Below are 22,595 nucleotides of genomic sequence, written 5' to 3'. Positions count from 1 at the left end.
CTTAGCATAACTAACTACTGTGTCTTTCTTTGTTCACAGGACACAACTCTAATAAAAGAATCCTGTGGGACAGGAAGGAAACAGCAAGACGGTGTGGGACAAGGTGGTCAACACGGAGCTGGGTGGAGGGGAGAAGACACCAGTCGGGCTGACAAAACGCAGACTTCTGAGCATGCTAGCCATGCTTTAGCACACACAGGAAAGGCTGGTTGATTGCTGGAGAAACACTCGCTGCCTTTTCTTAAACATTCCTGAGCCACAAGTGCACGCATCTCCCTGTCATCTGTAATTCACTGTACACCATCCCTGCAAAGATGCCAATGCCAAGATTGGCGCTGTGGCACTTGTGGTGACGAGGGCACAGAGCGTGTGGGCACATCCGGCAGGCAAGCCGGTGGGTCGGTGGGTGTAAAGGCACACCAAGAGGCATTTTTGGGTGGGTGGGGTTGAAACATGCGGCCCTGGGCGGGTTCATGGCGTTGGATTACCCTGGTGCTGTTGGCCTGGGGCACGCTCCTCTTCTACATCGGCGGTCACTTGGTGAGGGACAGCGATCACCCGGAGCGGTCCAGCCGGGAGCTCTCCAAGATCCTGGCCAAGCTAGAGCGGCTCAAGCAGCAGAATGAAGACCTGCGGCGCATGGCCGAATCGCTCAGGTAACAACACGCTAGATGTTTTTAGAAACGATCTGCTTGATCGTTAACAACATTGTTTCTTCAACTTCAAGTGTTAACTATAAGAATTACAGAATGTCAAAATATGGTTATGCCTAGCATAAACCTTACCATCTCAGTTCACAACTGATCTATCTTGCAATGTAAACGAAAGTAAAAAAAACAACTTGTGTTTCATGATTATCGGGCCAGTACTTTTTCTGTAATCCCGCTGACAGACAGACAGTCAGACAAACAAACAAACAAACAAACAAACATAGGGCACCGAAAACATAACCTTTTTGGCGGAGATAATAATGAAAGTGTGACACAACACCGGTAATGCAGAGGATAAACTGTATAAGTGCTCTCGGTTTCCATTACTGGTGATTAAACAGAGAAGCCAAATTGAGCAGAGTAGTAAATGCAACAGAGTACAGGCAGCCAGAAATCAAAGTGGCTTAATCATCAACCACTGAGGTAACTCAGTCGGTACAGAAATAATAGTCTGGCCTATAGATGTCAAGGAGTGAAAAGACAAACAGTACCTGCATGCAGAAAATCAGACACCTGGATACTATACATATACAAGGATATAAATGACCAGGTTTCTCCTTCCTCTTTTAAACATCATCTCCCAAATACGATCAAAACTAAGATAAGACAAAAAATTGGGATATTAGTGTTTAAGGAAACATACTTAGGTAAGCAGGGTGTTTTAGAAATGAACCTCATCGCCATGTTCCTTTTCCTTTTATAGTGTACAGCTCAGCATGTGCTTATCTTTGGCTTTGGTAAGAAAGCATTAGCTTTTCTGAACATCTGCATGAGTGAAGTAAAATAGTTTTTGCAGTTTTGATCTGTATTTGCAGATCTTCCTAAGGCCAGTTGATGTTACACCGAAGTTCTTTGGTGAAATCCTTTCCCAGAGCTTTGTCTTTACTGCATCTGTGGATCTGAACCTTTGCTTAGTTGAGCAATCAAATGTAATGCACCCCTTTTGCTTGCCTGGTCAGTATACTTTTGTTTTTAAAATTAAAATTAAAAGAAAAAACAACTATGGTGCAATGCATCGTTCTCATAAGTTTCTTCAAAGTCCTGCAATTAAGTACAGCCTCTAGCTCCCTGCTAGTCCAATCAGAGTAATTTTACAAATGCCAGAATGTGGCAATAAGATGTTTCTTTAGTTTTGTGACAGTTTAATCAGCATCTAATTAAATCAGCATCTTGTGCCGCATACAACCAAACAAAGTTTCATCAAAAGCTGATCAGTGGTGTCTAAGATGCTGTGTGTGATAGACAAATGGTTAGACTGTCACACACCTCACCAGATTTCATTATGTTCTTTTGGTTGACAATAGCACATTGTACGAGCCCATTAACCACACAGCATCATTCACACATTCAAGCAATGTGTAATACAGAGACAGATGGTTCTGCTCTTATCTCCGCACGCCGTCAGTGTCTCTCTTTCCACATAAACACTGAGTCTGAATATGGTTGTGTGAGTCTGAGTGTGCATGCATGTGAAGGGAATGCAGTAGCGTGTCCTGGTGAGCGCCATATTAACAGGGAACTCGAGCTTCAGATGTTGCCATTGCTACTCCTCTTGTGATACTCTGATTCACTTTGATGCAGGGCCCTCATCAGTGCACACAAACATAAAAAAACACACGCGCACACGTTGCTTCAGACAGCTGGTCCCTGATTAAATCCCTTGCTTTTGTAATTATTCAAAATTGGCTCGAAAACAAAGGTGGAATTCATGGCATAAAAAAACAAGTGCAGCTTTCAGTCGACTAGTGTCCAGATGGGTCCCCGACACACTGCACGCTTGTTGCTTGTTATTGAGTTCGGTTGTTGATCTGGGACCGAGGCCTCCACAGTTGTTTACTGGGGCAGCGCTACAGTGCCTTCTCAAGTCCCTCTAAGCTTCGGCTAAGTAGCACGCCAAATGCAGGCAACTGGCTTGCTCGGGTTAAGCTATATGAGCTATCGACAGAGACGGGTTGGTTTGTCCTGTTCAATTCTGTGTCTTTCTGCGTGTGTGTGTGTGTGTGTGTGTGTGTGTGTGTGTGTGTGTGTACGCAGTGGTCAGATACAGGCTCATGAGAGAACTCCAGCACCGCCTCATCCTGTAGTGTCTCTTATCCTTGTATTAGAGCCCTAATAGACGCAAAGAGGCTGTTAGTGAGCTGCCCATCATTGCTGCTACAGCCCCTCCCTTCTTTGTCCATCACCTCATCCCATTCCTTGCTTCACTCCTTCTTCACCCCCCTCCTCCTCCTCCTCCTCCTCCTCCTCCTCCTCCTCCTCATTCCACTACCAAACTGCTGACAAAGGCATGGCGCCGAGCCAGACTCCAGCCGGCAGGTTGTCACAGACTGACTGACTATGTAACAACTCACTAGCTCAACGCATGCCTAACCCAATCCACTGTCGTTTTGCTGATTTGAACTGAGAATATGAAATCTCTGAATGTTGTACAAGGAGCGGAACCAGTTATTTGCAAGCATCCCACTGACATTGGATAATAAAGAAGGTTTCATACAAAGCACCTAACCTTCACATTAGTTCATTAATTTTTTATGAGTGGCCTCAGAGAGATTAAACCCACAAAACTGACATTATCACACCTTTGTGTTGAGTTGTTGTGCAACAGAAACCCACTGCGTTGAGATTGATTTATAGTTAGAGTTGGATTTAACTTGGTTAGTGCCATCACACCACAGCAGCACTAGATGGATGTGTAATGCATTATTGGGCAGTGTTGTGAGTGAGTGCATTTATTACCTACCTGAAGGGATCTTGTTTACATTGTTCATTCGCATTGTAATAGAGAGTGATAGTCATGCTGGAGCAGTTTGCAAGGAATATTGATTTTCTTGATCACAAATTGCAAGTTTGTGCAGCATCACTGGGAAGCTGAAGATACTTAGTTATTCAGCCTGCTCAAGGGACTTTGTACACACTACTGATTTTTTTGACCTCTCCATTATTTTTTAGAATGGTCAATTGTCTTGTGAAATTAATCAATCTATCAATCAACACTCATATTCAAATTAGTATCACCTGGCTGGCCTACAGATTCAGTCCAGTGATTCAGGTCATTCCTGAGTGATTTGAGTGACAGGCAGCTTGCCAACCTACCAATCACCCAGCAGCATTAATGAGAGGTGAGCACGAGGTCGAGTTGCTCAGTCTGTCTGGCTCCGCCCTCTCTGCAGCTGTCAGTCACCTCGGGCGCGAAGCCACGGCCCCTGCAGAGACAATGACATGCGGCAGCCTGATGGTGTGACATCGGAAGGGAGCGAGGGGTGAGAGTGACAGCTGGGCTGAGCGATGAGGACCTGATCGATCCTCTAGGCATGCCAACAGAGGCATGGAGGCAGGAGGGGGCGATGCAGAGGAGGCGAACAGGAGTGGAGCGTGATGGATGGTGTGAGGAGTAAAGAGCAGCAAAGAGGAAATGGAAAATGAGGACTGAGGGGGAACAGTTGCAGAGACACTAAAACCTTTTCTACGCATACTTTTTACATACGTTTTGCATATGGGTCCCACTTCCACCTATGTAAACAGACAGTGAGGGCATTAATTTATCTTGTTATGACCTGTCCATCGCTCAGGCCCGGCAAGCGATGGTCTGCTACTGCACACACTAGCCCTATTGTTGGAGCTGTCTGTGATCAGGACGTCTCTGTCAAGTAGAGCTCAGAGCGAATGCTGGCTTGCTCTAGATGTACCGAGGCATTGAAGAATGCGAAGCAAGAATGCACCATTCAGAATCACTTTACTTGGAATTATACTGTTTAAGCCATTGAACTTAACACAGATACAGCAAAGAAAGGATACTTAGAGACAAGATCAACTGATTCGACACAATGCAGTATTCGCACAAAACAGCAGATACACACATCTGCTGTAGTACATACAGGCTTAAATTAAGTGCCAAATATGGTTAAATTTTAGGTTTGGCGGAAAAATAAATCGGGGTCACCGGTAAATAATTTAGAATCATATATATGAATATCAGCTGTCGCAAAGTATAAATATCAGAACACTGTAGCCTGTAACATCAACAGGATAAACAGCAGGGCTACAGCTACGTACTGACACTCCCCCACAGACACACACACACACACACACACACCTGAGAGCCTCTTATCCTCACTGAGCTGCTAGCTCAGCTACCAGTGGTAGCAGGTTTTCATGGTAATACCAGACTTTTCCACTCAGATGTAGAGTTTTCTTGCCTTTTCCCACTGGCACATTCCTGTGGTTTACTAGCTTGACTTATTGGAGTCAAGTGGTTTTGTGTAACACAGTGTGTGTTCCCGGAAAGGCTGTGACATGTCAGTCCAGTCTTTGACACATTACAGTGTAGCGATGCACATGTATATACACATCCAGAGCATAGGAAGATTGGATCAAAGTTAATTTTTAATGTAAAGAAAAATCGCTGTCATGTAGCCTGCTTTCATCTACACCTCCCAGAACACTTTACATCTCCATCCATATGTATGGCTTCCCAGGTCAGCACATATGTTTTCTTTTGATGTCAACCAGAGTATATTAAACCTTACTACAGAAATATGTGTGCGCCTTCAGTGCCACCCAGGCCCCCACCGTTTAAACTCCTTCGCCCCAGCTCTGATCACCCTGTGAACTGCATGGTTACCGGGTGAAGGGGCAGGAGCCAGTGGAGCGACAGCTGGGGCAGCATTTGAGAGGAAACTGGGTTGCATGCTGAACCTCACCAGCTTTCCGGCTCAGTGCTTAGTGCCGGTGGGGCTCATCACCCCCTGCTTTCATAGCTTGTCTTTCACTCCGCAGTACCCCCCCCCACTCCCCCCCCCCCTTTTCCGCCCCGCCTCCCTCGAGTCAGGTTTTTCTCATCTATTACCTCTGCTGTATCGTTTGATTAAGACGCTGTTGAATCCAGCTGCCTCGTCTAGTCTCCGCTTCAGGTCTTCTAGAGATACTGTCAGGGATCATTTGTGTATTTGTGTACGGTGTTTGCCTCCTTCCTGTGTGTATCTGTCTATGGGTTTTGATACCGCTGAGTGTTTGGATTTACTTTATATCTACGTATCTTGGTTGGGGATGCTTGTGTTTTGCCTGCACCAGCATTGTGTCTCAGCAGTTTATGTCTCTTTGGAGCATGTTAGCTAACCTCTGTACCACGTCTCTACTCATTTGCCTTGTGCTGGTCTGGCCTATTTCTTCCACCTTGTTCAAGGAGATATAATGTTTCTCTATGTTACAGCTTTAGCAGCTCTTAAACCCCCTGGGAAATTATGTCACTTAGGAAATAGTCCTACTTCCTGTACAATGAAGTGTAACCAGTAGGTTAGGGTGTGGCCTTTGGGAGATCCTGTTGAATACCGTATGTGAATACAGTGAGGACAGACAGTAGAGTTGATATTGGAAAGGAAATATACCAGGGTCTTGTTTCAAAAGATCCGTGTCAGGCTGAAATGGGCACACCACAGGTTTCGCAGGAAAAAGAAGCATGGATTTAAGACAAACATCTAAATACCTGTGATGCCACAAAGGTATGGAAAGGTTTATCCTTGTCCATCACACGGTTACATAGTGTAGGAGTAAAAATATCCTCCCTTTTGTCTTTGCTTATTTCCATGGCTTTGAAGCACAATGCTCAGTTAGTGCTCAGTGAAGTGGGAGGCCTGGGCTTTCTCAGGGGCCGAGGCTTGAACAGTGAAGGGGGAGTTGTGCAGCAAGAAGGGCTGTTGCAACTTTAAACGTCTCATCTTTATGCCTGCCAGCGACTGATGTTCCTCATTCAGGGAGCAAATTGAGTTTGCATGCCTTGATGACTCATTAACATGGCCTTTGCAGCACTTCACCAATGCCCCTGTGCATTCAAATATATTCCATTTTTTAATAGTTTTATGTAGAGGAATTGATTTGGTATAATGTCAGTGGCTGTTCTTTTTAGTCTCCTTGGCTGATTTGAACTGTGTTCTGAGCATGTCGGAGTGCTCATTTGTATCTTCATTACATGCATGCATTAGCCTAGTTACTCATAGTTCATCGACACAGAGCGGTGAACATACGTATTTATATCCAATTGATATCTGTATCAGGATGCCACAATTGACCGAAACGCCGAAAATGTAATATTTGACACACAGATGCTCTTGAAATAGTTTATTACATTGATGAGGAATACATTAAATGGACTGAATGGATGTCCAAACATAATTTCAACTATAATGAGCAATTAGGCTTTGCAAGATTATCCATAAATTTTCTACTCCTTTTAAGTTTGATGCTTTAGAGCACAGATCTCAGTCATGCATCCTCTCATTTTATCCAGAAAAGTCACAAGACACCGCTACAGAAACCATGTAGCTTAGTTGTGATTTCAATGGCTAAAACTGTGTAACGGAATGATTAGTTGTTTGTGACGTATGTACATGTTTAGTTTGACAATGGATCTTTTTAGTTTTCCATCATACAATAAGAACAGGCCACCACGACCACTCCTGCACCAATCAGCATAGGGGATTTCCAGTGCTGCACAGTTAGACATTTATGGTTAATCTATTTACAGCACTCGAATAGCTTTGATGTAGTTGTTAAGTTAGTTTTATTTAAGTTTTGACTTGTGTGTATTTCCCTCCACTAAATTAAATCTGTACTATTGAGTTAAAATGTTGGTCCATTACATTACAGCAGGCGGTCATTCTTAGAGCCATCAACCAAAGTCAAGGGAGAAGAGTAATAGTATTTTCTTAATTTTTAAGTAGTTTTTAAATCAAAGTCACAAAGAAATTGCATTTAATTGCCACTTGTCTCCATAATTTGATTTTCAGTCTTAACTAGTCACAGGATATTGAATATAATGCTTGCATTTATTGTTCAGTAGTTGTTAGGCTGGACCAATCAAACCTGGAAAATTATTCAGTACTTTCTTGAGAAATAATCTTGAGAAAAATAAAATAAATAAACCGAGATATGGCTCCAGGAGGCTCCACTGTGGTGTCTCAGTAAATGAAATAGAATTTTTATTGGTGAGCACTAAAAGATGTCAGCCATCACAGCTTAGTTTTCACCGCAGCTTTCAAGTCTTGAGACATCCAAATGAGGATCGAGTCACCCAAGTAAGATGCAGTACAGACTAAGCAGTTGTTGGGATAATAAAACATTCTCACTGCTTCTCTCCTGCACCTCGTTAATGACTATTAAAACCAAGTGTTGTGGATATAAAATGAAGCAGAATTCTGCAAATGTGTGGCCTCCATTAATTCTTGACATATTTACTAGGAAGCAGATTTTGGTTTTTCACAATATTTGCAGAAAAGCCACCATGTTTTTACAGATTAAAAATCATGAGCAAAGAATAATAACAGCAAAGCAAGCAGTGTGTATATCCAGGCAGGTGTAGGAATGGTTGAAGTCTAAGTGAAGGAGAAAACTGTCAATGATCTAATGTGGTGTCTGTCTTAATTTTATTTATTCATGGGAGTCCAAAATGAGTGAAGCAGAAATTTTGAGAAGAGAAACAGTGTTTGCTTGCGTCTGAACTCTGTCCTCTTGTCTTGGTTTGTATTGTATTGGAAATCATGTGTAACATTTTTTTTTTTTACAAGTGATCCAGTAATTTTACATCAAGTTAGTGCTGAAGCAGTTGTTTAGTCAGCGATGGACATCAATTTTAAAGATTGGCTCTGTTTCATCATTTTAAGGAAAAATGCCAAACAGCTGCTCAAATCTGAGGATTTGCTGTTTCACTCTGTTATAGGACACTGTAAATTTGATATTAGTAATGAGCAACTTGGGTTGTGGAAACTTATAAGCATGATTTGTCAGATTTGTTTTACTTAATGAAAAAAATTATTGCTTGCAACACTATACTACACAATGCAATTTTACTGAATATTTTTTAACATTAGATTTTTGTTTGTTTACTGGAAGTTTTACAATTTCTGCAGAGTAGGGAATATTTGCTCTCCCTTCCTTCTATCGATGTGCACATGCTCCCTCGCTCGCCCATCACATCCTCTCCTTGTGTCTTTCACCCCCAGGATACCAGAGGGTCAGGCAGAAGCCGGGTCCTTGGCTGCAGGGAGGCTGCGCTCCCTGGAGGACCAGCTAACCAGAGCCAAACAGAAGATCCACAGCTTCCAGAAACTCACTGGAGACGGTAAGTGGGACAGGGCTGTCTGAAAGGTTGCAGGGAAGGATTTGGCACAGAGCTTGGAAATATGAAAGGATTGATTTTGAAGGTGCGAGGGTTGACTATATATGGTATAAAACTAGTCAAAGGCTCTTGTGGGATTTCGCCTGCAGCGAGAGTCTCAGTCTAGTCCAGTGTTAAACCTGCTGTAGCTTTGCAGCGATGATGGCAGAGCCACGCTGTCGGATGGGCAGGGTTATGTGTGTATTTGCCACGCTAAGCAGTGGTCAGAGGGGCAGGAAAGCTGTCAGTTGAGTGGGGAAACTTGTGAATGAAGTGGAAACAGTGTGAATGCCCCAATGGCAGAGCGAGAGAGAGGAGAGAAAAGAGACAGACAGAGAGAAAATAAAGAAGGACATGTGAGCGTGGAGGGCAGCATGGGGTCAGCCTTTCCATCTTGCCGCAGGGGAAGAAAAAGCTAAAAATACCCTCCAGCTTTTTTCCACCACAGGAGGGAGTAAAAAAGAAGAGAGAGTGCGAGATAGAAAGGGGGGGGGGGGGGGGAACATTTCCCTCTCCGCCACCAACTCCTTCTCCTCCTGCTTGAGGCTGTCCTTCCCTTTGCTTGATTTTTATTTTTTTTTTGTTTCTTTCCGTAGAAACCAGAGCAGGCAGCTGTGTTATCCATGTGAGTTACACCATATTGTTTCGCTCAGATGGGGTATAGAGTTCCTTCCTGTAGTTAGAACTGTGTGAGAAAACACATGAGAGAGAGAGAGAGAGAGAGAGCCACGAGGCACAAAAACAGTGACCAAGTGCTCCTTAATGAGGTCAAAGCATGCAAGCAAGTATGGAAGCGGAATATTTTAATGGCTTTAATCCAAAACCTTGCTTTATGCCATTAGCCTTTTTAGGCTCACATAATCTAATGCTCGAACCTTCCTAAATACCTCTGGGCGTCCTTTCCTACCTTGTTCCTTCCAGCTGTATACCCTCAGAGGTGCTTTGAAGTTAACGTTATCAATTCATTGTTTTAGATCAAACGTGTGCCTCAAATGTCATGCCAGCTGAGTCTCTTTGTTATATTTTGTTGTGAGCTGTTCTTCTTACCCCCCCTGCTGCAGGCCCTGGGCCCACTCAGGAGGAGATGCGGAGGAGAGTGGAGAACGGCGTTAAGGAGTTTTGGTACTTTGTTCGCAGCGAGGTGAAGAAATTGGCCAACGTTGAGCCCAGCGAGAGGCAGAAGTACGCGGACACGCTCCTGTTGGACCTGGGACACCAGGAGAGGTGGGCAAATAGTTGATTGGACTAGTGGGAAATAGTCACAAGAGGAAATGTCAAAGTGTTCCACAGGGATTAGAAGGAAACTATGAAAACCATGGCAAAGCTAACACTGGTGAAGGTCTAACAGACCTGGCTGGCGGGCCTTCCTGTGTGGAGTTTGCATCTTATTCTTATGTCTGCCAAGGTTTCCTCTCAGAGTCCAAAGTCATGCATGTTTTGAATATAAACCCTCCCAGTATAGTGGCCTGAAGGCTTCTGAACAAGTCGTTATATTTCTGTAATGCTGTGAGTGTTGACGGTGATGTTCAGTCTCACAAATAAGGATCAAGGATTATGGTAGTTTATTTATCAATATACAACACAAGGTTGTATAACGAAATAAAAGTTAGTTGTCCCTTCATGCTACACACACATAACTTAACATATAAAAAATGTATATTAAAATATGGTGACATATAATAGTAAATAAAATGAAATAAAACAATAAATACTACAGTTCTTTATGTACATATATACATACACATATACACTCAGAACATGCAGCAGTGCATTTTTTGAATTTGCGTCTGGGCAGAATGTAAACAGCAGCAGCAAGATGATAATATGGTTCTCATCTTCACATATAAAGTCTGATATTTTGGAAACCGTGTCCATCTTGATTGTGTTTGAGCACCAAGCATCATCGATGTAAAACACACAGCACAGTCCGCCCTACGTATGCTTGGTCGAGCACAACAGTCTCTGGTTTCCCAATACTTGCCAACCTGAGTCCCATTTTATGCAGACCGGACCTTTAGAAGCCTTAAGTCCTAGCTAGGCCAGCATGGCTCCTATCCCGGCTCTCTTTCCTCTCCTCTGGGCAATCACCGCTCCCGCTGTGCTGCCTGATCCGGTGGATATTGATGGGTGGATCATCTAAGGCCCCCTGCTCTTTAATTCAGTATCTCTATCCAATATTTAATACAATATTTATAACTCATATATAGGTCTTTGACTCCATTGGCATTTACTGATATTACTGAGCAATAGATATATTCGTAGCACAGATTATCAAACCATCAAGTACCAAAAGTACTTGCTTTGTTTGATTGGTAATTTTGTGTTGGCAAAATTCTTGTTTAGACAAAATGTAACATTTAGGAGCCTCTTTCGTTATATGACAAAAGTGTTGATATTTCTAAAAGTGATAACAAATAAATAAACAATTTTATCATTGATTTATCATTTAAGTAATTCCTGAAGCAAAAAGTGCCACCTTCTCAAAATCAGATGTTTTGCCATCTTAAAGACAAAACAACGTTACTTAAACAAAATAATCAACATTAATTGCTAATGAAAATAATCATTAGCAGAGGCACTAGGTGGGTAGATGTTAGTAGTGTTAATGGTCTTATGCAATGGCTAAGTGTTCTCTCACTGTTTATTCTTTTGTAGATGCATTCAGATTAGAGACTCACATGCTGTTTTACTTGGATATTTGTAGGAGAACTTTGGAGCAGCACTTACAGTGGTTGCTGAGAAACAAAGGGCAAAGGTCATAAACACACCCTCTCTGTCGGATGGCCAGCTTCCACAGAGTTGAAAGAGGAAAGTCCTTGTGTCACTTAGCCAAGTGGTTCATTGTAATCCAACTGAAGTGGCTTACAGGGCCCATTGTCTTAGTCATTGCTGCCTAAGCAGCTTTCCAAAGACTGATTCCTCAACCCGTCCACACAGACACACATATACATACACACATCACTTGCCATCTAAGCCCCCCAGCTTTCTTTGTATGTGCACCAGGCAAAGGCTGGCAGAGCCCTGCGCAGATAGGGGTAACGTCCTTGTCTTAAACATGTCCCAAGTAAAATAAAAAAGTAGCACATAAAACAAAAAGCATGCAATTAACTTACTAGCTCTCCCAATGAAAAGGATCACCACATTATGAAGAAGTTTATAGACACACAATGAAACGGTGTGAATGTTCTGCCAAGAAGTACAACCGTTCAAAGTTCAAATATCTGTAACAGGAAATGCTCACAATACTGGTGCCAGTGAATCAAAAACATATACTGTGGGAAAACCCCATATTACAGGGTATCTTGATATGAGGTATATTAAACTAAACTAAAAGTTAGAAGGTACTTCAAGAGTTCTGGAAAAATGATAATTTATACTGGACCATGAGGTGGGATTTTTAAAAACAAATATAATCATATAATCTTTATCTACTGATCTTAAGACCTACAACTATCGATTAGTTTCATTATCGATTAGTCTACAAATCATTTTTTCAATTAATCATTTAATCTACAATGCCCATCACAAGTTCCCGGATCTCATGGTCATGTTTTTAAATATCTATATTCAGTGTGCTGTCATATAAGAGATAGAAAACCAGAAATGGTCACATCTGAGAAGCTGAAAATCAGTGAATTTTGACTTTTTTGCTTATAGAATTAGTTTATTAAATAAAAATTGTTACAAATTAGTGTTGTGTCCTATCAATCAATCGACTAATCATTGCAGATCTAATCCACTTATACAACAAAGGAAAGTTAGTAAAGTATATAGATATTGAATTTGGCCAGAGAACAGTTACTGTTGTTTTAATGACTGCTGTTGAGATAATTACTACATATTACTACATGAGATATTTAGGCATGTGTAAATTGTATCACACAGTTCAAGCTGCAAACATTTGAAATGTGCGGCCAGAACTCATATCATGTAGTTAATGTCTTTAGAAAATAACAGCCTCATTACAACTGAAACTGAGATAAACAACCAAATATTTGTAGGAATGCTAATAGTACTAATATTAAGAATCCCAAAATCCCATTTTCAAAAACTGTGCAATATTAACATCTAAAGGTTACTGTGTAGTCATAGACTGTATATAAGAAGTGGACATAGTCATCGTGATGTCACCCATTTGTGAACGGCCGTTTTGAAGCCTCGAGTTTGGCCGATAGGGCGCCGTCATGTTGAGTTTTTGCAACCAGCGGCACCGGATATGACCATATTTGGTAGAGACAGTGGGGCTAACGGCCGTGTGTGGAGCTAGCGAGCTTGCTTAGCTAGGTGCATCTGTAATTCACGTTAACTGTCATTTTAGCAGGGCTGACAATTTTGTCTAGAAAACAAAAGGCTTAAAACTAAATGTACTCACCAGAGAAAGTGAACAGCCAACTCCTAATAAGCTTTTTCAACAGCACTGGTTAAATTTACATAGCGCAGCGCAGCGCAGCATAGCATAGTCACTCTAGCCGGATATACAGGTCGACATGGTAACGACTTGTGAATCATAGATAATCCCACCCTGAAGCATAGTCTGCTCTATGGTCTATTTTCCTCTAAGTGGGACCATAATTTACTAAATGAACATCATGTTGTATTGAAGAAGACAGGAAACTAGCGATTGAGTCCATAAACTCATTTGGAAAGTGTTTACTGAGGTAATTATTAAGCTGAGAAGTAAGATCATTTTACCATTATTTCTATTGGAACCGGACTTCTTTTTGCAACCAGAAGAGTCGCTCCCTGCAGGCTGTTCAATAGAATGCAGGTTTAAGGGACTAAGCGTTAGCATCAGTTCTCTGACCGGAAGCCTCCCGCTTGTGTGTAACACTGCGCACTTAAACAACAAGATGGGTAGGACAGTATGGCTGAAGCGATCATGTTGTAAGTAGAGCAACGAAATGAAGGCAACTGAAAGTTAGGGATTCAGATTCAAGCTGTTTAAAATTACTGTTAGCGTTAAGTTCCCACCAAATAGCTCACATCATGTCAAAGAACAGCACTTTGTAGGTATTTTTGTCTTTCTTCCCTTTTACCAATGCTGTCTTACCTGGTGATTTCCAGGCTATAATGTATGTTTGAAACCTTGTAATTGCTCTCTCGTTGGTGCTGCATCAGTACTCAGAATAACTTTGCTCTGCTGCCAAGCCCAGTGGCTGCAGCCTCAATATATACCGTCTGAGCCGATCAGAAGCGCCGGGGAAGCCCACAAGCTTCACATATGCAACAAGACCGCACATTTTTATATACACACAAGGGCGCTTTTTTTTTTTGCGGGCAGCCAGGTTTGCTTTTCATTCCCACAGAGGGTCGGTGATCGCTCCCCTGTGCGCTTCTGGAAGACAATTTGACATCCACTCACACAATATGGTTCCAGCTTCAATATGGTACAATGAGTAATGAGTCTGTCTTAGTTGTAGAGAAAGGCGCTGTTCACCCTGCCACACTGTTGATATGGGACATGGTATGTTTATCTGATTTGTGCGTGTGTCTTTATATGCACTACAGAATATGTGCATAAGGCCTCTCAGTCACACAGGATGTGACTGATTTGGGTCAAAGACATGAGTAATAAATTAAGCTTGCATAAGTGTGTGATGTGTTTGCATCTGCCCTTAGCTGCATATATCAGCGCTCTTGTTCATGTTGAAGTGGATGGTCATAATATTTGGCAGTGTGTGACATGGACATAAATTCGCTGTCAGAGGCATGCAGATGGAAGACTTAATCCAAAAAAGCGCTAAACATCCAGAAAGACGCTGTTGTCGTTAGACAGTGTGACAAGGAACGAAGGTTTTTCTATAAATATCCTGAAAGCATGTTGAGCCTTTGTAATGTTTAACACACAGTAATCTGTTAACATTATGCTCTCTGGTGGATGTTCTTTTCCAAGCACCCTGATCTGAAATGAAGATGAGTAAGACTGGCATCCTATTTGGTCAACAAATAAGGTTGCAGAAAAGATATACAAGTATGTGTGCAAGTGCAGGAATTTTGGAGCCAATCTGAAATGGACCCCTGCAAAACCTACTGAACCTAACGTGTGTGTGTGTGTGTGTGTGTGTATATATATATATATATTTAATTTTTTTTATTCATTTAAAGACCAGATCCAAAAGCGAGCAGAGGACAGTGCGGTTCAATCTCAGTAGACCTGATGATAATCAGGCTCGGTCCAAAATGCAGTTGACACCAAATAGAGACAGAACACTGGCAGCAGTAACATGCTTCATATGTTAACGAGCAGCCGTGGTCAAAAAGTCTAGCGACATATGTACTTTTTCTCTTATGTACTGACCACATGATCAGAGCGGATTACACTCTCAGAAACATTTTTCTATTCAATCTATGACTTTTTTTAATCCAAATGCAGCATTCGCTTATGGATACAGTCCTGTTTGTGATTGCGTGTGTGTGTGAGCGTATGGCTGAAAACCTTTGGATAGTTATTCATCATTGCATTCAGTACACATACTGTGTTTAGTAGTTTCTCTCTAGTTTCCCAACCATTTTAATTGCATCATGAGCATGAACTTGTTCCTGAATCCTTGACACACTTTCTGAATGGCTGCTATGGGTATAGAGCGCTTTACAAAGCAAGGCGTGATAGAGCTGTTGATGTTAGATAAGGACATAAGGTCACATGTTTCATCATCAAGCCAAAGTACTCCCTAATATGTTTATACTGAGTGGTACAATGTTGATGTGATACCCTAACAGCTTAAAGGTAGAAGTAGAGTAGGATGTATAGACTCACAAACATACAAAATAATGTGTGTGGAGGTGTATGTGTCTACAGACACCCTGTTCTCTGCCTGTATTTTCTTAGTTTCTTCTTATTTTGCTATACTCTGGACGTTTCTGGGCGTCAACCTTTGGGCAGTGAGCAGCCCCTAGCCAATAACAGCGTGCTGGGTGTGAGGTCAGGACTCTAAAAAGGCAGCGAGCGGGCTACATCGCTGTATCCGTCTCTTTTCTCTGCTCTCTGCCTGGTCTGTGTGTCTGTTTGACCGAGGGCGCGGCTGAGCTCTTCATATACAGTCTATGGGCTGAGCTACACACACACAAACAGGAAGGGCAGAGAGGCCAAAGCAGACAGGATGACGTTGCACTCCGGCTGCATTCACACATAATCCTTGGGTGTGCAGAGGTGTGGGCATGTTTATTTGTGCTTTAGAACATAATTGCTGTGAAACAATCAGGAAACAACGTTTTATTTCACTTTTTCACTGCTTTGTCCTCGCTAACGCTGCTCCCTCTCGTCATTCAAGGTACAAGGTGTACAACACAAGGTTGTATAACAAAAGAAAGTTTGTAGTGTCTTCATGGAACACACAAAGTACAGATAATTAATTAAAATATGGTAACATATAAAGTAAGTAGAATAAAATAAAACAATATATAGTTATTTATATACGTTTAAACCCAGATCACTCTGCTGTGTGTTTTTTGAATTAATAAGGTTTCATTTTCACATTAAAAAGTCTGACATTTGGGAAACGGTGTCCATCCTGACTGTGTTTGAGCACCAAGCATCATCGATATAAAACACCTCCTCTCATTTTGCCGGAGTCTTGCTCTCTCTCTGTCAGCTCAGAACATGGCCCACCCAGAGAGTGCTTAATCCGGGATGTTGATGAGCAGGTCTCTGTAAAGATGTGGATGCAGAAGTCTCTGATTTTGGTTGCTTGGCCGACCTGAGTCCCATTTTGTTCAGACTGGGCCTTTAGCTGCAGCCTTAAGTCCAAGCTCGACCAGCATGGCTATCACTCTCTTTCCTCTCCTCTGAGCGATCACCGCACCGGTTGTGGTGCCTGGTCCGGTTGATCTGGCCGGTGGACAAGCTAAGGTCCGCTGCTCTGTAATCCAAAACCCTGGCTTCCTTTTCCAGTGACTGTATTTCTGTCAAAGGTAGCAAGTGTTTCAGTGGTAAAGCCGGAAAAAACAAACCGCAACCGACAAATGCTACTCATTCTATGTTTAACTATTTAGCCAGATATTGTCATTGCTAATGAGGGGAAAAAGAGAAGTGTCTGTCCAGAAATGGGATGTTATGTTTAATTACAGTGTGTAAGAAAGGTTCTTAGCAACGGTTATTAAGTACCAACCTCTCTGAGATGCTGATTTGCTGTTTGAATGTGAACAAAGGCTACTTGTCCTTAAATGAGGCAGTCTGGGCAACATTCATAAATTTGATGAGAAGTGGTCTGCATTAAACACTGATGTCAAAGACAAAGTACTAATGACATACTGCTCTGACACATCTGAGAATATGCTGCTACATGTGCATTTTATTCCAAAAAAAATAGTTTGTAGCAATCAGTCAGCTCAATTTTTAAATAATTACAGTTTTGAAATGTGTATGTTGATGCAGGTCCATCATGACAGACTTGTACTACCTCAGCCAGGCGGACGGAGTAGGCGAGTGGAGAATGAAAGAAGCTAAAGACCTGTCGGATCTGGTCCAGAACAGAATCACCTACCTACAGGTATCTATAGACACACCTGCTGCTTAGTCACCTGGCCTTGTACTCTCCCTCACTCTCTCACACTCACACACACACACACACACACACACACACACACACACACACACACACACAGCCATGTACTCACCCACATGTAGACACAAATACGTGGTAAGCATTTATGCGAATGTTTCCTTCACACATATTCCTCACATATGCGTTTTTGAGGACATCTTTCACACTTGCTCGTCTCATTTGCACCATCTATAACTGTCAGCATCAGTTTCCATGAGGAGTAGGTAAGGAGTATGATAGCAGACTGTTTCAGCAGCCAGATCTGACAAGCAGGATCCCTGTTGTTTGTCAGCGGTTTAGTGACACACACACATGCACGTCGCACACACATGCAAAACACATGCAGATTTGCAAAATGACAAATCGGCAGACACGCATATGCAGAAATACAAAAAAGTCTACGCGGTACAAAGGCAGACACAAACACACATATTTACTTAGACTAATGTAAATGCGCATATGCTTACAGATCCACATACCCATGCACAGCCTGAGACCCATGACACATCCACTCAGCCCCAGCCACCCCGCTCCCCTTACCCAGCTCTGGTGCTGCCTGGTTCTCGGGTGGGGCGGTGTGCCGTGGCACCAGGCCCTGCAGCATTAATGAGCCGGTGTGTTTGATGAAGAGGACCCAGTCAGTCTGGCTGGGCGGAGACAGCACCACTAACAGCTGCTGTCACCACCGCTGAGGGATCACACCGCTCCACCAGCTGCCATCACTAATTCATCACACACACACACAGTACAGATGGATTCACCTACACCTATGCAAGCAATTGCCGCACGCACACACACACACGCTCAGCCACAAGATTGATGCACTCGTTCGCAAAGAGATGCCCTGTGTGTGTCTCTTGCTATCTCTCTCACACACGCTCACACATCTATATGTACACACACAGACAGACTCCTCCCCCAAATCCCACTCTCTCTGCCACCCGCACCAGACTCTCCCTTCATTCCTGGTTTAACTAACTCCATCTCTGCATCTGCTCCATCTGTCCACTCATAACATTCAGTGAACATGGCTGGCTTCTTCAGATGGATTTCTGCTGGACATTCTCATCTATTTTTACACTACGAACCTTGAAATATTAATTGGTAATGAGCAAGATCATGTTTTTGATCTTTGCCATTTCTGCACTGCGTTTCCCAGAGATCACTTGTCAGTCAACAAGCGTGTCCAGTATCTTTTAAAATTCATTATCCTTAAAGCAGTTATAATCAGTATTTTTATATGAACACAGGGTTCCTGCAGATCCTTAAAAAGTCTTAAAAGACATTGAATTAATTAATTAGAAAATAATTTTTTAAGTAATTTTCTGAATGCCCTCGCATTAATGTCACACAGATCAGGATAGCAGAACCAACGAACACTTGTTTTGTGTGTTCGCAGACTAGGGTTGGACGATCTATTTCCTTATCGTCTGATCATGGCTTCTTGAGATCACCGATTGGCGATCTGATCGCCAGGGAGCAGGGCAGCAAATCATTGAACTGCCAGCATGGGAGAAACAGGCTTCTTAGCTTTAAGAGAAACCACCAGAAACATCTGTAAATGCACAGTGCAGTGTTTTCCACATAATTACCACGCGGCGTCGAAGGAGGGTGCAATCAATAGCAGCTTTGCATAGTGTGTCAACCTTGACAACCCAGCTGTATTCAACGTTAACATACCGTCTCCGACATTGACAGCGTTGTGTTAAGAAAAGGGATTAACTATCTTCTCAGAGTTAACTTCAATGCATTAGTTTTTCTATAAACACACCGTTTCAATGTGTTTGTGAGCGAGAGAGGGAGCCAGCAAGCGGAGGTGGTAAGTGAAGCTATGCGCAGCTCCACGATGAATTATTATTTTACTCATATTAAATAGTATGTGGTGGTCAGCGTTGATATTGTGGAGTGTCCTGTCGCCATAAATAAATCAATGAATAGGAAACACTGCAGTGGGGTGCTTAGTTCTGAAAGTGAGTTAGTTAAAATCGCCTTAATATCGGTGCATGAAAAACCAACCATCCCTTCGATCGTCGATAAGCGATCCAATTGCCAATCGGACCAACCCTATCGCAGACACGGAAAGTGGACGTACTGCGGAGTCTGAACACTGTGACAATAAAACAATCATACAAGTCAAATAAGGGAGTAGGAGACGTACTCGCGCAATGTTCCAAAAAAGTCATGTTTTATGTTACAATAATCATGTGGGCAAAATTGATCAGTTCATGTTTTTTTTGTCTTCTATTTTGGTTATTGTGAAATTGGTCTTAAATTTCATTCCGAGCATCATTAAAAAAGTCTTAAATCTAACTTGCCTTAAGGCGTAGGATCCCTCTAACAATAGAGCACACAGCTACATGTATATGAACCTTTGTTAAAATGTTGTTTCTGCATTATATGACTGCACTGGCTTTGTTTTTTCAGCATCTCGTCCAGTTACATAATTTGAATCCAGCGGCGGGAAAGGCAAACAATGAAATCTGCTTTACCAAGAGGCATTTACAGAATGTAAAACATTTAATGGTAACATCGGCAGCATTAAATAGTACACAAAATGTTTGCGTTTGATATAATAAAAAACTTGATGAAATGATAAAAACTTTAACGTGTGCAAAAATCTCAATGAGTTGTATATAATCTGCTGGTGACAGAGAAGCAAAATAGACATTTACCTATACAAAATGTAGTGAAGTCTTACTTCAGACTTAAAGTGTGCGCAACTTACTTTCATCTTCCACCACGGTTTTTTAATGTGGGCACCACATACTATTTCTCATATCCAGTTGTTCTCAGCCTTGTTCCCTACATAAACACATGTCACTGTGGTCTCCTTGAACTGAATCATTGTGCAACTGCCTCTGTGTTTCGCAAAAAAAACCACACCATTTAAACAGGCACTTAACCTACAGTAAAGAGCGGCACTCAGAGCCTGGCTTTGTGCATACATCTGCCATCATTATTCTTGAACCTGAGTCTCTCAGCGATTCGGAGGCTTTCTAGCCTCATCATCATCAACCCAGGATCTAATGGTGGCCTGCACACCACATGTCACACATTGCTTTCATGCAGATATTGTGGCTTAGATCTCTGCAGAAAGAATAGTGTTAGGCAAGTTTTTTGTCAAGACACTACTCTAAATTATTAGGAAGGTGAGTTAGCTTACACCTGTGGGGCTAGTAGTGAACCAGCAGCCTGTAACTCAGAGGAAATACCTGTGTGGCTTGTTCTGTCAGCTCGATGGCTGCTGTACTCTGTTATGTTATTGAACAGCAGTGGTGGTAATCAGTTTTCAGCACCTAAAGGAGCCCCTCCTCTCCTCTCTCCTTTTTTTTCTTATTTCCTCTCCTTGCCCCTCTTTTTCTATTGCCTCCTGTCCTCTTTCTCATTTCTTCTCCACTTGTTTTTTTATCCTCTCATCTCTTTTACCTCCTCGCTTCCTTCTCCTTTCCTCCCCCTCCCTCTCTTCCTCCTCCTCCTCCTGCTAGTGTGTGATAGGCAGCGTTAGCCGTTGGGTGCCGTGCGGCCTGATTACTGTGAACCATCCACAGCTGCAGCAGCCTAATGAGGAAAACACTCCCATCAGCCGGTAATTGCTGTTTAGGAAGCTGGTTGGCACGAGCATTGCGGAGTCGCTCAGACCGGCTGCCGGCGACTCATCGACAACACAGCATGTGTCACTCTGTTGGTTTCCTTTTTTTTCCTCTTTTTTTAACGCAGAAAAGAGAAATCCTTGTTTTTTTCCCCAGCGCCTCTCATTCAGTATTCTTCCCCTCAGACTTTGTATGCAATTGAAGCTAATTTATGAGACGGTAGGGTAGGAAAAAGGAGTAGGGGGGAGTATCAAAGAAAAAGGGGTATGAGGAAAGAGACTGGTAAGAAAATAAGGGGAAGAGAGAGAGTGAGCGGAAAGGGAAAAATAATGAAAAGGACATGGAGCAAAAAATGGGCAGTGAAAAGTAAAGGAATGAGAGAACGCAAGAGCAACAAAAGAGAAACGAAGGAGGAAGAGATATGAAGGGATAAGGCTGGTGGGATTCTATATTGTTTTTATTGTCAACAAATCCCCAGGAAAGACCCAATGAGTTACACATATGAGTACATATGTCAATATTTCCCACCATCCCCTGTTGTTGACTACACAGACAATGCTAAAATATAAAATATTACCAGTTTTATCCCTTAACAATAAGAAGGAACAAGGAAGAAAAAACAGATGGAAAAAGTTAGTTAGGTTATCATGGAGACAGAAGAAGAGAAAAATTGTAAATTAGAGCCAAGTGGAGAATGAGATAGACAGGCAAAAAGGGAACAATGAAAATAATATCAGCCACATGTTATTACAAGTCAGAGAGCACGGCTTTGAGAAATACAAGACGAAGGTCAAGCAATAAAAAAATGTTGAAACATTCCTTCTTCTCCTCCTCACAGAACCCCCCAGACTGCAGCAAGGCGAGAAAGCTGGTGTGTAACATCAATAAGGGCTGTGGTTATGGTTGCCAGCTCCACCATGTTGTCTACTGCTTCATGATCGCTTATGGCACCCAGCGCACGCTCATCCTGGAGTCCCACAACTGGCGCTACGCCCCCGGTGGCTGGGAGACCGTCTTCCTGCCTGTTAGTAACACCTGCACCGACCGCTCTGGGGCCACCACCGGACACTGGTCAGGTAGGTACACACATACAGCACCACCGTGAGCTACACACACACCTAAGCCAATGCAACTGCAACAATTGTGATTGGTTTGCTTAAAAATCCAATAACTCTCGCCTTTTATTTTGACAATCCCAGCTAAAAAATAGGGTCTGCCAGACCCCTTCTTTTGTGCTGCCACAGCGAAAACAAAGTGTGAATTCCCTGGCTAAGCAGGACTAAAGCACTTTGGCAGCCAATGTAGCAGCAGCAGGTTATTGTTCAAAGGTTTCATTGCCAAGAATTCCTGTGACTTGATCTAGTAAACAACCTGCTTCTCTGACCTGCAGTAAGTTAATAGAGACAGAGATTGTAGGGGATCATTTTTGCAGAAGTGTTCATGATCATTGTTCGTTAACTCAGGGTCCATGCACCGTTTTGATGCATAATTTCTTGTACGCTGAGAATATCTTTCAGAAATTAATTTCAGCATTTATAGCAAATTTATGGTGTTAACTGAGGAAGACAAGGTAGATTTATTTCATTTTAAATTAAGTTGTAGT

General features: G+C 42.4%; 1 protein-coding gene across 7 annotated transcripts in view; it reads left to right on the top strand.

Moving 5' to 3' along the window:
* The window catches only part of fut8b (fucosyltransferase 8b (alpha (1,6) fucosyltransferase)), a 120,107-nt gene that overhangs the window by 49,300 nt on the left and 48,212 nt on the right, over nucleotides 1–22,595 (top strand). For all 7 annotated transcript variants that reach the window (XM_046060457.1, XM_046060453.1, XM_046060456.1 and 4 more), the window contains 5 exons: nucleotides 40–656; nucleotides 8,705–8,823; nucleotides 9,921–10,083; nucleotides 17,234–17,348; nucleotides 21,831–22,068. In XM_046060457.1, the coding sequence (XP_045916413.1) occupies nucleotides 454–656; nucleotides 8,705–8,823; nucleotides 9,921–10,083; nucleotides 17,234–17,348; nucleotides 21,831–22,068 (838 nt within the window). In that variant the 5' untranslated portion in view covers nucleotides 40–453. The remainder of the gene's footprint in view (nucleotides 1–39; nucleotides 657–8,704; nucleotides 8,824–9,920; nucleotides 10,084–17,233; nucleotides 17,349–21,830; nucleotides 22,069–22,595) is intronic.

Source organism: Micropterus dolomieu, linkage group LG10, assembly GCF_021292245.1.
Source record: "Micropterus dolomieu isolate WLL.071019.BEF.003 ecotype Adirondacks linkage group LG10, ASM2129224v1, whole genome shotgun sequence".
Lineage (NCBI taxonomy): Eukaryota > Metazoa > Chordata > Actinopteri > Centrarchiformes > Centrarchidae > Micropterus > Micropterus dolomieu.
This window is presented reverse-complemented; position numbering and strand designations above follow the sequence as displayed.